Source organism: Gopherus evgoodei, chromosome 1 (assembly GCF_007399415.2).
Source record: "Gopherus evgoodei ecotype Sinaloan lineage chromosome 1, rGopEvg1_v1.p, whole genome shotgun sequence".
Classification (NCBI taxonomy): domain Eukaryota; kingdom Metazoa; phylum Chordata; order Testudines; family Testudinidae; genus Gopherus; species Gopherus evgoodei.
This window is the reverse complement of record NC_044322.1, coordinates 242,671,153-242,687,257: the sequence shown is the minus strand read 5'-3', so window position 1 is coordinate 242,687,257 and position 16,105 is coordinate 242,671,153. Positions and strand designations below refer to the sequence as shown.

The following is a 16,105-nucleotide window of genomic DNA, read 5'->3' as shown; positions in this document are numbered from 1 at the left end:
GATGATCTGATTAATGGTTTGGCACATATAAAAAGATTTGAAATTCAGAGTGTAAACTACTCAAGCCATCTGAAGAAGGGAAAATTGAGATTTTTTTTTTAAGCTGTCTGAGCAAGGAAGAGGAATAGAGTGTGACTGAGGAAGCAATGTCAATATCTTGACTTCAAATTGAGACTTTAACTTTCATAAGAAGCACATATACCACATCATTAAGGTATTTATACCATGATATAAAGAGAGAGAAACTTGGATTTGCTTATTAGTCTTCTGGGTTGGAACTGTTGGAAGAAAGTTTACCACCATTTCTTTTATAAAGTAGAATGTGATGATACAGTGTAGAATGGGCTGTGTCAAATTCTCTGGAGTAAAAGGTGAGAGGAGGAGTTTCAAAATGCACTGAGAAAGTTAATTCTGGTTTGGAATTGGAGACTTCCTGTTGTGAGTGGTGCTACTTTTCATGTAATTGTAAACTAACAGAAGTACCTGACTGACAAAAGTTGTTACATATTACATATGTAACATATATTATATATTTTAATAAGTTTGGGTTATGAGAGAGAGAATAATTAATATACATGTGGAGGAAATTGAGAAGATGGGCACTCCTTTTTTATGTGGGAAATAAGTAAATATGTATATATACAAACACCATTATAAGATTTAAGACTTTAAAAATAAAATTTTTAGGTTTCTGGATAATGGTCAACTTAAATTCATAGAACTTTTGGAGAAGAGAAGCTGTTACCATGTCAATTTTCCTTAGGCATGTTGGAAGAGCTGTTTTGAATAGATTTTATTTAGAAGTATTCATTTTAAATCTTTGTGTAAAATTTAATTGAAATATGAAATAAGTACTCAGTTACTTTGGCTCTTTAATAAAACTAAATACATTTTAAAACAAAGTTAACAAGTTCATACTCAGATTTTTGATAACATACCTCTAATCCACACTGTGGTGCTAAATTGTCATTTCATTTCTTTGTATGCTGGTAATAGCTTTTTCATATACTAGCGGTATATATCTGTTCATTTGAAAAAAAAAAGTCTGTTTTGTTTTTGCTTCATTTTGCTTTCCTCCTCCTATTTCTTCAGTCATCTTGTGAATCTACATCTTTTCTCTCTACTACTTTCCTCCACAGCACCTTCCCCACAGGGGCCTAGGATTTTCCTGTTTCCTAGCTCCCCTACTCTGTCTTGTGGTTCCCCACATCTTAACAAGTCCTGTCTCCTCCTCCCGGGGTCTAGCCTTAACCCTCTTCACTCTAGCCATGTCAGCCCATTTGTTCTGAGGAAAAGTGTCTCTTTCACTGAAGAGCTGCTTCTGGCTGCTTCTGGTAGGATCAATCTATAATCACCTTTTTTAAAATGCCTTTTAAGAAATAAATGGAATGTTGTTGTTAGTTAGGGGGCATTTAATACCTAGCCTTCTATACCTTTTAATTAAAATACCCTCTGAAAACTGCTGGCTACATGACTATTACAGGATAATTTTTTTCCACCTGGAGGCTTGCAATAATTTCTAGAGCGTCTTCCTTAAGTTGATCAATATTTGAAACAAATAGCCTACCTTATATTGCAGAACTCTTTCCTTTTTCAAAAAAGTCTCCACTAAATATTGGTAATTGGACTTACTACCATTAGACAACTACTGAATACTTATATTCTTTTCATTCTCTTCATTATAATAATGTTCCTATATTTTAGATGGAACAAGCACTCCATCATCCTTACCAACTCATTCATATTCTTCTGTTGAAATCTGACCATCATGTGGCTAGCAACCATATTTATTGTACTGTTTAAATTGGTTTGTTTCATTCTGACTGTACACAAACTTTGTATTTGTACTTCCTCCTTTTTATGTTTCATTGACAGAGATCACTAGATTGTCCTCTTAAATTAAATACTAGAAATCGCTGCTTCTTTTCTACAGATAGTGCTTTGATTATTTTGTGTTTTTTAAGAATGTGTTTCATCTCAACAAATATTCTTCATTTCATGTCAGTCTGTTTTTAGTATTGTATAGTCCCTTGAAAATGCTATTTAGGTCTAATGCAAAATAACATAACATAACTTAATTTTATTAATGGGACTATACAGATGCTAATCTTTGTTTCCTTATCCAAGAACAGCTAAAAATATTTCATTTCCTGTATATAAATAATATTTTAGACATGATAGCATTTGTCAGTTTTGAAATGAGTGAATAAATGAAGTGCCAACAACAACAGTCCCTGAGTTTGTTTAAAACAAAAGGTCCTCACACATTTACATGGAAAAATATCTTCCTTTCTTTATTGTTACTGGATTTTTTAGCAGAAGAAAGGGGACAGGGAAAGTAGCAATGTATTGTCTGTTTTAAAATAGCAGTTAAGGTAACTTTAAAAATATTCCCTTCAATCATAACTTCATTCGCCTTGTTCCTGATGCTTTTTTTTAGTTTTGTCCTTCATTTTTATTAGTGTTTTTTCATTGATATCTCTCAGAGTATTGAAAGGTATAATTGCTGATACACTGAAACCAAATAAGTATCGATTTAGTTCTGAGGCACGTAGGCAGATCCGACTATAAGAAATATCAGTGAAGTATGTTCTTAGGTATGAAATGCCACCAAGTGAATCTGATTCACCAAAATTATAATTATTATAGAAAAAACACAGCCTTAGTATATGTTTTCTTCCTGGATTTAGTAACTGCAAAGCAACAAATGCCTTTTAGCAAGCAAATCACAGATAAATTTGGCAGTTTAGAATGCTCAACAGTAGTCCATGGCTGGTCTGAATGATTCAGATGAGTGAAAGTACTGTACATAAATGTTAGACTGTCCTTCAATTCTAAATTACAGTATCTTTTTCAGAGTTAAAATTTAAATTAAAAGATGTACGTTTGTTATATGCTTGCCCTTACAGTTTTCTTTTTGGGCCAAATTTTATAGTGACTTCAGTAGGAGTTGTGTATATGTGGAAACTGGAGGTTTGAGCCCCAACTCGTGAGGGAAAAATGATTGAGCTACTTTGAAACTGTATTAACCTCACGACATGGAATCTTTTTTAACTGCTACTGTAAATAATTCTTGAATACAGGTCCATAGTTGGCTTTATAGCAGAAATCTTGGCCAGTTGCACTAGTAGGATTACTTCTAGTTTAGCACTTTTGAGTTAGGACTGATCCTACAATATACACTGATGTGAATTGAAACTTTGACTGTAACTGCTTGTGAAAATAAGGATTACGGAGCTGATCCTGTGCCTATTGAAACTGATCGCAGAAACACTCTTGCATCCATGGGAAAAAGATCAAGCTATACTGTAGAACTAAGAGCTGCAAGTTCAAGCCCCTAGGCCCTTATTCTTATTTACACTAAGGTCCTGTACACCACTCTGACACTGTAAAGGGACTTCAAGTGCAATTTATGTTCACCCTAATGCCCCTTTACACTGGCACTAAAGGGAAATATAGTATAAATGTGAATAAAATCCTTAGTCTTCAGTGTGCCTGATTGGTAAAAATAAACTTTCAGAAGTTTCTAACTATAATTGGTATCATAGGTTTAAAAACAAATCGGAGACTAATAAATACAGTCTGTAACTTTTTTCTCTGGATGTTATTTATGTGCTGATTTTCTTTAGGAATGGGCAGTGGGAGTGCTGGAAAAGAAGGGGGACCATTTAAAGCTCTATTACGACAACAGACGCAGACAGCTCTGGAGCAAAGGGTAAGGAATACGTGATGATCATATTTTATACTTTATATTTCTAATATAAGCTTAGTGGAGATTTAACTTTTAATGAAGGTAAATATTTCCTTTTGACAGAATTATTTTGTAAATATTTGTTTTATTTTGCATCTGCCAAACTTAATAAACATCTGTTAAACACATTGTTTACTAGCCTTTTTTATAGGCAAATTATATTGATTGTAATATTAAATATATTACTGGAACAACATGAAAAAACTGCAACAAATCATTTTAATCTGCCTAATAATAAAATGTTGTAGTTATTGTTGTAAGACACAGTGATAATAAAAGAGAATTGAGTGTTTGTTTAAATGTATAGCTTATCGATGCAGCTGTCATTGCTGTAATAGCTTTATTCTTAATTGAATTTTGGCAAAAGACGACTTGATTTATACAAAATATTGGGCCAGATTTAAAGATGCTGAAGAGGAGGCTAACTTAATTTATAGATAAAAATGGAACTGGTAGCATGACTTAACCCATATTGTATTATTTGAATAGGTTTTATTTTTTAGTTATCTTTTGTAATAAATCCCAAACTATAAAGCATTGCCATTAAAATCACTATTAAGGAGTATTGGATTAAAAATAACCTTCTGCAGTGTTCGTTAACACTGTGCATTCAATTAAATTTATCTTTTTTTCTTTGAGTGCTTTCTCATGTCCGTGCCAATGTAGGTATGTGGTTACTCTGGGCACCGCTTCCGAAAAGCTTTTCCTTCCAGTGGTATCCATTGGATCGGCTCTGGTGCCCCCTGGAATTATATGCTCATAGTGTTATAAAGGGTCCCGCCTACCTGCAGTCCCCTCATTTTCTTCTTACCACCCGTGATGGTTGCTGGAATTGCCTCGTCTTTGCACTCTGGAAGTACTCCCTTAGTGGACTTTCTAACCTCATTGTGTATTATTATCTGTATTCTTAGTAGTTAAATTTCAGATTTTAGATAAATAATTAGGTTAACAGAACTCCACTCAATGGTGTTAATCCCTTCTCAGCACCAGGATATGTCTCGGTCTCTGAGGTTTAAGCCTTGTGCTTCTTGCTACAAGCTTATGCCTGTGAGTGACCCCCATTCCAGCTGCCTTGAATGCCTGAGGAAAGCTCATGTATGCGAGTGCTGTAAGATCTGGAAAAACTTCAGGCCCCATACCAAAAAAGATAGAGATGCTAGGCTCAGATTTATCCTCAGGGAGGCAGCACTACGACCTCCCTTGGAGCTGGGTCACTCAGGGTACATCTACACTATGGGATAATTCCGATTTTACATAAACCGGTTTTATAAAACAGATTGTATAAAGTCAAGTGCACGCGGCCACACTAAGCACATTAATTCGGTGGTGTGCGTCCATAGTCCGAGGCTAGCGTCGATTTCCGGAGCGTTGCACTATGGGTAGCTATTCCGTAGCTATCCCATAGTTCCCACAGTCTCCCCGCCCCTTAGAATTCTGGGTTGAGAGCCCAATGGCTGATGGGGCAAAAATCATTGTCGCGGGTGGTTCTGGGTAAATGTCGTCAGTCCTTCCTTCCTCCGGGAAAGCAACGGCAGACAATCATTTTGCGCCCTTTTCCCCCAATTGCCCTGGCAGACGCCATAGTACAGCAACCATGGAGCCCGTTCAGCTTTTTTTTTTTTTTTTTTTACAGTCACCGTATGTGTACTGGATGCCGCGGACAGAGGTGATACTTCAGCAGTACGCTCAGCAATCATTTGCTTTTGCTTGATAGCAGAGATGGTTACCAGTCTTTCTGTACCCTCTGCTGCCAGTGTAATTTGGCAGTGAGATGACGGTTATCTGTCCTTCTGTGCTGTCTGCTGCTGTCATGGGTGCCCCTGGCTGAAATCGGCCGGGGGCGCAAAAGCAAAACTGGGAATGACTCCCCGAGTCAGTCCCTCCTTTATGGTTTCTAAAAATAGTCAGTCCTGCCTAGAATATGGGGCAAGTGTACTAGAGAACCAGTGTATCAGAGAGTACAGCTGCTCCGTGTCAGATCCTGCAGAAATGATGAGTTGCATGCCATTCACGGGGGGTGCTTCTGCAGCAACCCCACCCGTTGCTTCCCTCCTCCCCCAACCTTCCTGGGCTACCGTGGCAGTGTCCCCCCCATTTGTGTTATGAAGTTATAAAGAATGCCGGAATAAGAAACAGTGACTTGTTAGTGAGATAAAATGAGGGGGAGACAGCCTCCTGGTGCTATGACAGTCCAGGCAGGACATTAAGCGGTGCGGGGGAGAGGAGCCCAGCATGCCGCTGCTATGATAGTCCAGGCAGGACAGAATCTTTTCTTTACACAGGAAAGGGAGGGGGCTGATGGAGCTCAGCCCTCAGTTGCTATGATGAGGACGGTTACCAGCCATTCTGTCCCATCTACTGGGAATGACCAGGAATCATTCCTATTTTTATCAGGCACCCCTGAGGCCAGCCAGGGGTATTCAGCAGTTATCAAGCACGGGCTGATGGTGACGACAGATAGCAGTCATATTGTACCGTATGCCACCGAGGAATGGAGAAGAGCAGATACTGCTCTTCACTGCTGCAGCATCGCGTCTACCAGCAGCATTAAGTAGACATAGGGTGACATTGAAAAAATTCAAGAAACGATTTCTTTCCCTTTTCTTTCACGTCATGGGGGGAGGGAGTAAATTGACGAGCTATATCCTGAACCACGCTGGACAATGTGTTTGAACCTACAGGCATTGGGAGCTCAGCCAAGAATGCCAATACTTTTCGGAGACTGCTGGGGACTCTGGGATAGCTAGAGTCCTCAGTCCCCCCTCCCTCCCTCCATGAGCATCCATTTGAGTCTCTGGCTTCCCATTACGCTTGTCACGCAGCACAGTGTAGCCTGTAGATTTTTTTTTCAAACGCTTTGGCATTTCGTCTTCTGTAACAGAGCTCTGATAGAACAGATTTGTTTCCCCATACAGTGATCAGATCCAGTATCTCCCGTACGGTCCATGCTGGAGCTCTTTTTGGATTTGGGACTGCATTGCCACCTGTGCTGATCAGAGCTCCACGCTGGGCAAACAGGAAATGAAAATCAAAATTTCGCAGGGCTTTTCCTGTTTACCTGGCCATGGCATCCGAGTTGAGATTGCTGTCCAGAGTGGTCACAGTGGTACACTGTGGGATACGGCCCGGAGGCCAATACCTTCGATTTGCAGCCACACTAACCCTAATCTGATAGGGTAATACCGATTTTAGCACTACTCCTCTCGTCAGGGAGGAGTACAGACACCGATTTAAAGAGCCCTTTATATCGATATAAAGGGCCTCTTAGTGTGGATGGGTACAGCGTTAAATCGGTTTAACACTGCTAAAATCGGTTTAAACGCGTAGTGTAGACCAGGCCTCAGAGTCGGCACCGAGTACTTCAGCCTCAGTAAGGAGCACCCCCTGTTACTCTGTAGGAGACTCCACTATTCCTTATCACTGGCACTAAGGAAAGACACTCCTGCTTCTTGAGAGACTTGACACAGTTCACCATCCCCAGTGCTGAAGAAAAGTGCTCCAGAGGGGGAACCTCGGCACCACTCTCCATCACCGGTGCTGGGAAAGAAACAGAAAAAGACTGATAGAGGTCGTACCCCAACCCTGAGGTTGGTAGGGGAGCCACATACTAATACAGTGTGACCCATGTCAGGCCACTCTGTGGTTCCAACAACCCTTGCGACGCCATTGACTCAGGCCCTGGAATGGGTACCGTTGAGTCTGGTACTAATCAGCTCTCCACCACAAGAGAGCCACCAGAGTTCCACTGCCCTGGTGGTACTGTCAGCGCCAGAGGAATTTGCAGCAGCGAGAGATTTACTCTCTCTACTGGTACTGCCATCCTCAGCCATACGAGAACTGTCAGTGGCAGCGCCAGCGGGAAGGGCCTCCACAGAACTGAGGTCTCAGGTGCCTTCAAAAGGGAATCTTACCATGATGGCCCAGCTCTAGTCACCTCCCTCACTGCACTGGTCGGCACTGTTCCAGCTTGGTCTCTGGGAAGGGAATCTTCAGAGACAGACTTGGAGGTGGAGTCTTATGTTTCTGTCAGGAGCTGGCTGTCACTACAGCTGGCGCTGTCTGGCCATAGACGTGAGTCAAGGCAACCCACCCATGGCTTGGCCTCAGGGACAGTGGCAGATGCCGGGACAGTGTCCTTTCTGGAAACCCTCAGCATTCCCTCTGATGCAAGGGTCACATTCCAGAAGGTCATACTCTGTGGTGTCAGAGTCCAGAGTGCCTCCACTGCTCTGCTTTGAGCAAAATCTAGGCTCTGGTACAGAGACTGGTGCTGAATATCAAGATCCAGCACCGGCAGACACATCTTGTGCCGAGGGCGAAGAACAGTGTCCTCTATGTGTACTGTCCTTCTCCTCCTTTCCAAATGAAGCTGTCATTGGAGCAGACATATTGCCCTCTCAGGTCAACTACAAGACTCATCAGGAGCTCCTTAAAAGAGTGGCTCAAAACCTGAGGATCCAGATAGAGGAGATCAGGGAGTCTTCCCATGCGCTGGTAGACATTCTAGCAGCAACAGACCCTTCAAGAGTGGCATTGCCCCTGAACAATGCTATTAAGGACCCATCAAGGCATTGTGGCAGACCACAGCGTCCCTTCAGCTGATGGCAAAGAAAACTAAAAAGAAATACTTTGTCCTGGCTAATGGGTATGAATTCCTTTATACACGCCCACCACTGGGATCTTTGGTTGTATCAGTAGCGGAAATGATAGTCAGCAGGGGTCAACCCCCAAGGCCAAGGACACCAAAAAAATTAGACCTCTTCAGCACAAAGGTCTATTCAACAGGTGGCCTCCAGCTAAGGATCACTGCTCAGGAGTGCTTGCTGATTTGATATGATTTTAACTCCTGGGACTCATGCTGAAATTTAAGTACTGTCACAGGAGTCTAGGTGAGAATTTGCAGGCAAATCTATTGCAAAGGTGTTCCTGCAGGCAGCTGTGGATGCAGCGGACTCTGCAGCCTGATCCACGGCCTCAGTGGTGGCAATATGTCGAAGCTCTTGGCTTCAATCCGTGGGCCTACTTATGAGGTTCAACAGACATTGCAGGACCTTCCTTTGGAGGGTACATCACTTTTCTGAGCAGACAGAGTCCAAGCTGCATAGTCTAAGGACTCGAGGGCCACCCCGAAGTCCCTAAGGCTTAATGCACCGTCACCCTCAAGGAAACATTATAAACCTCAGCTGGCCAGTGAGTTCTTCTTGCCATCTGCCTGGCAAGACCACAAAAGGAGGAAGAGCAAGGGCTTTAGGAGAAGACCTCCACTGCAATCCTTTTCTGCGCCTGCTCCCTGCAAACACTCTGTGGCGTCTAAGCAGACTTTTGATGGGATGTGTGGGGAAGACATTTCAGGACAGAACTTGGATCCAGCTTCCCCAGTTTTTGTGCACTGTTTATCCCATTTTTGTTGGGCATGGGCCTGTACTGCCTCAGATTGCTGTGTGCTAGTCATGAGAGCACTGGAACACACTCTTCAGTTCAGTTGTGTCCCCCCACCCACCATCCCTCTTCAGGGACCCTTCTAGCCCAAAAGGTGCAGTCGCTCCTAAGGGTGGGAGCCATGGAAGAGGTTCCACTGGAATTATTGGAAATAGAATCCCCGGCCCCTTATTTCCTAATTTCAAAAGTCAGTGACAGTCTCAGACCAATTCTGGACCTGTGAAAGCTCAACTTATTCATAAAGAAACTAAAATTTCATGTGGTCTCTTTGGCTTGCATCATCCCCTTCCTGGATCCTGGGGACTGGTACACTGCCCTTGATTTGAAGGACACCTACTTCCTTGTCTCAGTCTTTCAGGGACACAGAAGATTCTTCTGGTTCATCCAGTAAAGAATCCTGTGGCACCTTATAGAGACTGTGAATGGATTGCCAACTTCAAAACCAGTTTCTCCTTGTCATAACTCTAGTCCCAGACCTTAGCGTCCAAAATATGGGGGTTAGCATGAAAACCTCCAAGCTTAGTTACAGCTTGGACCTGGTACTTGCTGCCACCACCCAAAAAATTAGAGTGTTTTGGGGCACTCTGGTCCCCCCGAAACCCTTCCCTGGGGACCCCAAGACCCAAACCCTTGAGTCTCACAACAAAGGGAAATAAATCTTTTCCCTTCCCCCCTCCAGGTGCTCCTGGAGAGATACACAGACACAAGCTCTGTGAATCTAAACAGAGGGAGTCCACCCTCTGTAATTCCAATCCTGGAAACAAAAGCACTTTCCTCTTCACCCAGAGGGAATGCAAAGTCAGACTAGTAAATCTAGCCCACACAGATCTCCCTCTGACTTCTTCCTCCCACCAATTCCCTGGTGAGTACAGACTCAATTTCCCTGAAGTTTCCCAGAAAAGAAAAACTCCAACAGGTCTCAAAAAGAAAGCTTTATATAAAAAAGAAAGAAAAATACATACAAATGGTCTCTCTGTATTAAGGTGACAAATACAGGGTCAATTGCTTAAAAGAATATTGAATAAACAGCCTTATTCAAAAAGAATACAATTCAAAGCACTCCAGCAACTAGACATGTAAATACCAAAGAAAAGAAACCACATAACTCACTATTTGATCTCTTTGTCCTTACACTTGGAAACAGAAGATTAGAAAACAGAAATCACTTCTCAAAGCTGAGAGAAAAGCAGGCAGACAGACAAAGACTCAGACACAAACTTCCCTCCACCCAGAGTTGAAAAAAAAATCCTGTTTCCTGATTGGTCCTCTGGTCAGGTGCTTCAGGTGAAAGAGACATTAACCCTTAGCTGTCTGTTTATGACACTCCTCCCTTGGTTTTCACACCTCAACTGCTAGAACAGGGCCTCATCCTCCCTGATTGAACTAACCTCATTATCTCTAGCTTGCCTGCTTATATATACCAGCCCCTGGAAATTTCCACTGCATGCATCTGACGAAGTGGGTATTCACCCACGAAAGCTCATGCTCCAAAACGTCTGTTAGTCTGTAAGGTGCCACAAGATTCTTTGCTGCTTTTACAGATCCAGACTAACACGGCTACCCCTCTGATACTTGATTCTGGTTCATCGTGAATCATGTGTACTACCAGTAGCGGTGCTCCCATTCGGCCTGCCAGGGGCACCTCGGGTGTTCACGAAGTGCATGGCAGTTGTTTCAGCTTTCCTGAGAAGACAGGGTGTCCAGGTCTACCCTTTCCACGACGACTGGCCAGTTGCAGGTTCATTCCAAGATCCAAGTGAAGCCCAGTGTAAAGTTAATACAGTCAACAATCCAGGACTTAGGTCTGCTAATAAATGTGCAGAAGTTTACTTTCTCCCCATTTCAAAGCATAGAGTTTATCGGGGCGATTCTCAAGTCGATCCAAGCCAGAGTCTTCCTCCCAGAAGCATGACTCCAAGCAATAGGGATGCTTATAGAGAGCCTTAGAAATCGCCCCATCACCACAGCCAGAAACTGCTTGAAAGTCCTGGGCCACATAGCATTATGCACCTATGTGATGCAGCGTGTGAGACTTCGGCTCAGATCTCTCCAGGCGTGGCTGGCATCTGTATACACATGGAGTTGACACCATTTAGACGCAGTCATTGCAGTTCCTTCACCTGTGACTGCCTCCCTCCATTGGTGGCTAGACTCACTGGCAGTATGTGCAGAAGTCCCATTTCAAGACCCCAGCCATCAGTGTCTCTTGTCACAGATAGCTCAGCATCAGGCTGGGTTATTCACTTGGGGTCCCTCAAAACTCCGGGCCTCTGGTCTCCAGAAGAGCTCTTTCTACAGATCAATGTCGGGGAGCTCAGGGCAGTTCGTTGGCTTGCCAGGTGTTTCAGCCCCATGTGGCAGGCAAGTGTGTGCTACTTCTCACAGACAACACAATGGCAATGTTTTATATCAACAGGCAGAGAGGAGCACACTCCTTTCACCTGTGCCAGGAAGTACTTCTGCATAGCCCACTCAATCTACCTTGGGGCCTCCAATCTGCCAGAATCACAGAATGAGCTAGCAGATCACTTTAGTAGATACTTCTCCAACCACCATGAATGGTCCATTTGTCCAGATGTTGTGAAAGTCACTTTCCAGAAGTGGGGAGCTCCCCAGATCTGTTTGTGACAAAACACAATAGGAAATGTCTCCAGTTCTACCCCTTATTGAGTCACAGCTCCAGATCCCTCGCAGACGCTTCCTCCTCCCTTGGACGAGGGTCATCTCTTCAACACATTTCCTCCTATTAGTCTCATGCACAAGGCCTTGATGAGGATCAGAAGGGACAAAGTGGGAGTCATCCTGATAGCCCCTGCCTGGCCTCGCCAGCATTGGTTTACCATGCTCCTAGACCTTTCAGTGAAAACACCAATCCATCTACTTCTGTTTCCAGACCTAATCTTCCAGGACCACAGCTGCCTGTGTCACCTGAATCTCGAGTCCCTCGTCTCTTGGCCTAGAAGCTCCATGGCTCAACCCCTCAGAGCTAGCATGCTTGGGCCGGTTTGTGAGGTACTTCTAGGGAACAGAAAACTATCCGCTAGAGCCACTTACCTGGCAAAGTGGGAAAGGTTCTTGATCAGTACATAGAAGGGTGTCTGACCTACGCAATCAACAGTGCCATTCATTCTAGATTACTTACTTCACCTGAAATAATGGCTAACTGTGTCATCTATTAGGGTCCGTTTGGCTGCAATCTCAGCTTTTCACCCATGGGAAAATGGCAGTTCTGTATTCTCAAACTCCATCTGTAGTTGGTTTCTTAAGGGCTGTGAGAGATTGTACCCCCAGGTATGGTAAACAGTCCCTCTCTGAGATCTCAACTTGGAATTGTCAAGACTGACAGGATCCCCATGTGTGTTGTTGGCAACGTGCTCTCTGCTCTACCTGTCCTGGAAGGTGACCTTCTTGGTAGCCATTACTTCTGCCAAAAGGGTCTTGGAGATTCAGGCCCTCATTTCAGAACCACCTTACACGATATTCTTCAAGGACAAGGTCCAGTTGCATTCACATCTGGCTTTATTTCCAAAGGTGGTTTCACAATTCCATACTAACCAGGATATCTTCCTACTGGTCTTCTATCCAAAACCACGTGCCAACAGAGAGGAACAGAGGCTCCATGTGCTGGATATCAGACGTGCATTAGTCTTATTCATAGAAAGAACTAAATCATGTCAGAAATCCACTCAACCATTCATGGCCATTGCAGAAAGGATGAAAGGTCTTCCAGTCTCAGCCAAAAGAATTTCATCATGGGTCACTTCCTGTATCTGCACATACAACGCCCGGGCAAAGATTCCAGCCCTCATGGCACATTCCACAAGGGTCAAATCATCTTCGGAAGCATTGGTGGCACAAGTTCCTATCCATGACACTTATGGAACTGCAACGTGGTCATCAGTTCACACTTTTGCGTCTCACTACGCCATCACCCAACAGACCAGAGATGATGCTGGATTTGGCTGAGTAGTGCTATAATCAGCATGCTAGTAAACTCTGAACCTGATCTGTACAACTGCATAGGAGTCACCTACATTGGAATGAACATGAGCAAGCACTCAAAGAAGAAAAAGGGGTTATTAACCTTCCATAACTGTTGTTCTTTGATATGTGTTGCTCATGTCCATTCCAAAACTCCTCCTCCTACCCCTCTGTTGGAGTTAGCCAGAAAGAAGGAACTGAGGGACCTAGGGCTCAGCGGGACCCTTTATACCAGCGCTGTGAGTGCACGAGTCCAGGGGGCACCAGAGCTGACCTGATGGTTATCACCGAGGGAAAAACTTTCTGGTAATGGTGCCCGGGGAAGCACATACCTGCATTGGAATGGACATGAGTAACACATCTCAAAGAACAACAGTTATGGAAGGTTAGTCGCTGTGGTGGTGGTGGTGTTTTTTAACTCTGAAAATTGTAGAAACACATGGGAAAAAAACCAGGTGTGTGTATTTAACAATCAGATTTTATATATGTGTGTATACACACACACACACACACACACACACACACACACACACACACACACACACTCTCTATATATTATACTATGTATTATATTGCAATTCTCAAAACATTTCATAATTTTAACACTGGCTACATCTACGCTAGAAGTGCAACAGTGGCGCAGCTGTGGTGAAGATGCTCTAAGTCGAAGGGAGAGAGCTTTCCCGTGGGCTTAATTATTCCACTTCCTATCAGATGTGGTAGCTATAGCATTGTCTACACTGGCATTCAGGTCAGTATAACTTTTGTTGCTCAGGGGTGTGGAGTATTCACACCCCTGAGCAATGTAAGTTGTACCAAATAAGATCTAGTGTAGACAAGGTCACTATCCAGAGACTCCAGAGGAATAGAGAGTGGAGACCAGTTTTTATTTAATAAAGGCTTTGATCTATCTGAACTACATACTTAAAGCCAAATGTATGTCAGTCAAAACCAGAAATTATAATTACATATATGAAATAGACTTTTTAAAAAATGAATAGCTACTTATATGAGAAAGTGGATGATTGTCTTTTCATATTTTGTTGTCCATTGCTAAGGAAGGATCGCCTCATAGGTTCTGTCGAAGGCGGGTATGTTTCAAAATATTGTGTGACCTTTTTCTTTGAGCTCTTTTTTTCTTGTATTGAAGACTTTTCTAATTTTGAACAATCATTTTAAAACCGTGTTTTCTTTTTTGCAAGGTTTTGCCAGATTTCTTTTGTGATCTTGTTGATGTGGGGTTTTGATATTTTTTGTTTTAATTTCAAGAAAGTTTAGCTAACCAACATACTTCTGCTTAACTAATATTTGGCATGATTGTACATTTCACTTAAAAAAATCCTTTATATTTTAATACAAGTACATAGCTTTTGCTTGTAAAAGCTTTTCCCTATGTGCCCATGTTTCTGCTAGCATATGAAATATTCCGTGGCTGTAGATCTATCATTTCAATAAAAAAGTGTCTGAAAAACAAGATTTTTAAAAGATCAAGAAAATTCCAGGCACCTGTAGCGTTTCAGTTTGTGATAGTTTTTGTTTTATTATTTATACTGTTTTAATAACACATAGCTTTATAATATCTAGTGAAGAAGAATCATATTATAAAAAGTAGGGCTGTCAAGCAAGTAAAAAAAATTAATCGTGATTAATCGTGCTGTTAAACAATAATAGAATACCATTTATTTAAATATTTTTGGATGTTTTTTACATTTTCAAATATATGTCCCTTCATGCTTCTACTACCATTCCAGAGGACATAGACTTATTTATTTGTTTGTTTGTTTGTTTGTTTGGTGTTGCTGGTTCTGTAGTTTCCACATCAGAATGGTGCTCTTTTACTCTGAAAGCATTATCCACCTTGTACCTCTCAGATTTTGGACAGCACTTCAGATTCTTAAACTTTGGTTCAAGTGCTATATCTATCCTTAGAAATCTCACATTGTACATTCTTGTGTTTTGTCAAATCTACAGTGAAAGTGTTCTTAACATAAGAACGGCTGTACCGGGTCAGACCAAAGGTCCATCTAGCCCAGTGTCTATCTACCAACAGTGGCCAATGCCAGGTGCCCCAGAGCGAGTGAAGCTAACAGGCAATGATCAAGTAATCTCTCTCCTGCCATCCAGCTCCATCCTCTGACAAACAGAGGCTAGGGACACCATTCCTTACCCATCCTGGCTAATAGCCATTTATGGACTTAACCACCATGAATTTATCCAGTTCTCTCTTAAACGCTGTTATAGTCCTAGCCTTCACAACCTCCTCAGGTAAGGAGTTCCACAAGTTGACTGTGCGGCAGGGATTGGGCAGGGATTTAAAGGGCCCAATGCTCCTGCCACTATGGGGAGCCCTGGGCCCTTTAAATTCTTGCCGGAGCTTGGCTGCCGGGCTGGAGTGGGGATTTAAAGGGTCCTATGCTCCTGCCACTGCGAGGAGGCTCCAGCTGCTTCAGGGAGCCGTAGGCCCTTTAAAGCACCCCCAGAGCTCTGGCAGCGGGGCTCAGGCGGCGCTTTAAAGAGCCCAGGGCTCCCACAGTGGCTGGAGCCCTGGGCCCTTTAAATCACCACCGGAGAAGCTAGCCCAGTCCGGCCTGGCATACTGGCTCTTGCTGGTACATCGTACCATACCGTACCGGCTTACTTTCACCTTTGCATATATTTAAATAAACTTGTTTGTCTTAGTGGTTGGCTGAACAAGAAGCAAGACTGAATGGACTTGTAGGCTCTAAAGTCATATATACTGTTTTGTGTTTGAGTGCAATTATGTAACAAAAAAACTTCATTTGTAAGTTGCACTTTCACAATAAAGAGATTGAACTACAGTGCTTGTATGTGGTGAATTGAAAAATACTATTTTGTTTATCATTTTTACAGTGCAGATATTTGTAATTAAAATAATAATATAAACTGAGTACTATATACTTTGTATTCTGTGTT

General features: G+C 42.6%; 1 protein-coding gene across 1 annotated transcript in view; it reads left to right on the top strand.

The window, feature by feature from the left end:
* The window catches only part of C2CD5 (C2 calcium dependent domain containing 5), a 126,899-nt gene that overhangs the window by 23,848 nt on the left and 86,946 nt on the right, over nt 1-16,105 (top strand). The window contains 2 exon segments of the mRNA XM_030541432.1: nt 1,140-1,334; nt 3,630-3,715. Of these exon segments, the coding sequence (XP_030397292.1) occupies nt 1,140-1,334; nt 3,630-3,715 (281 nt within the window).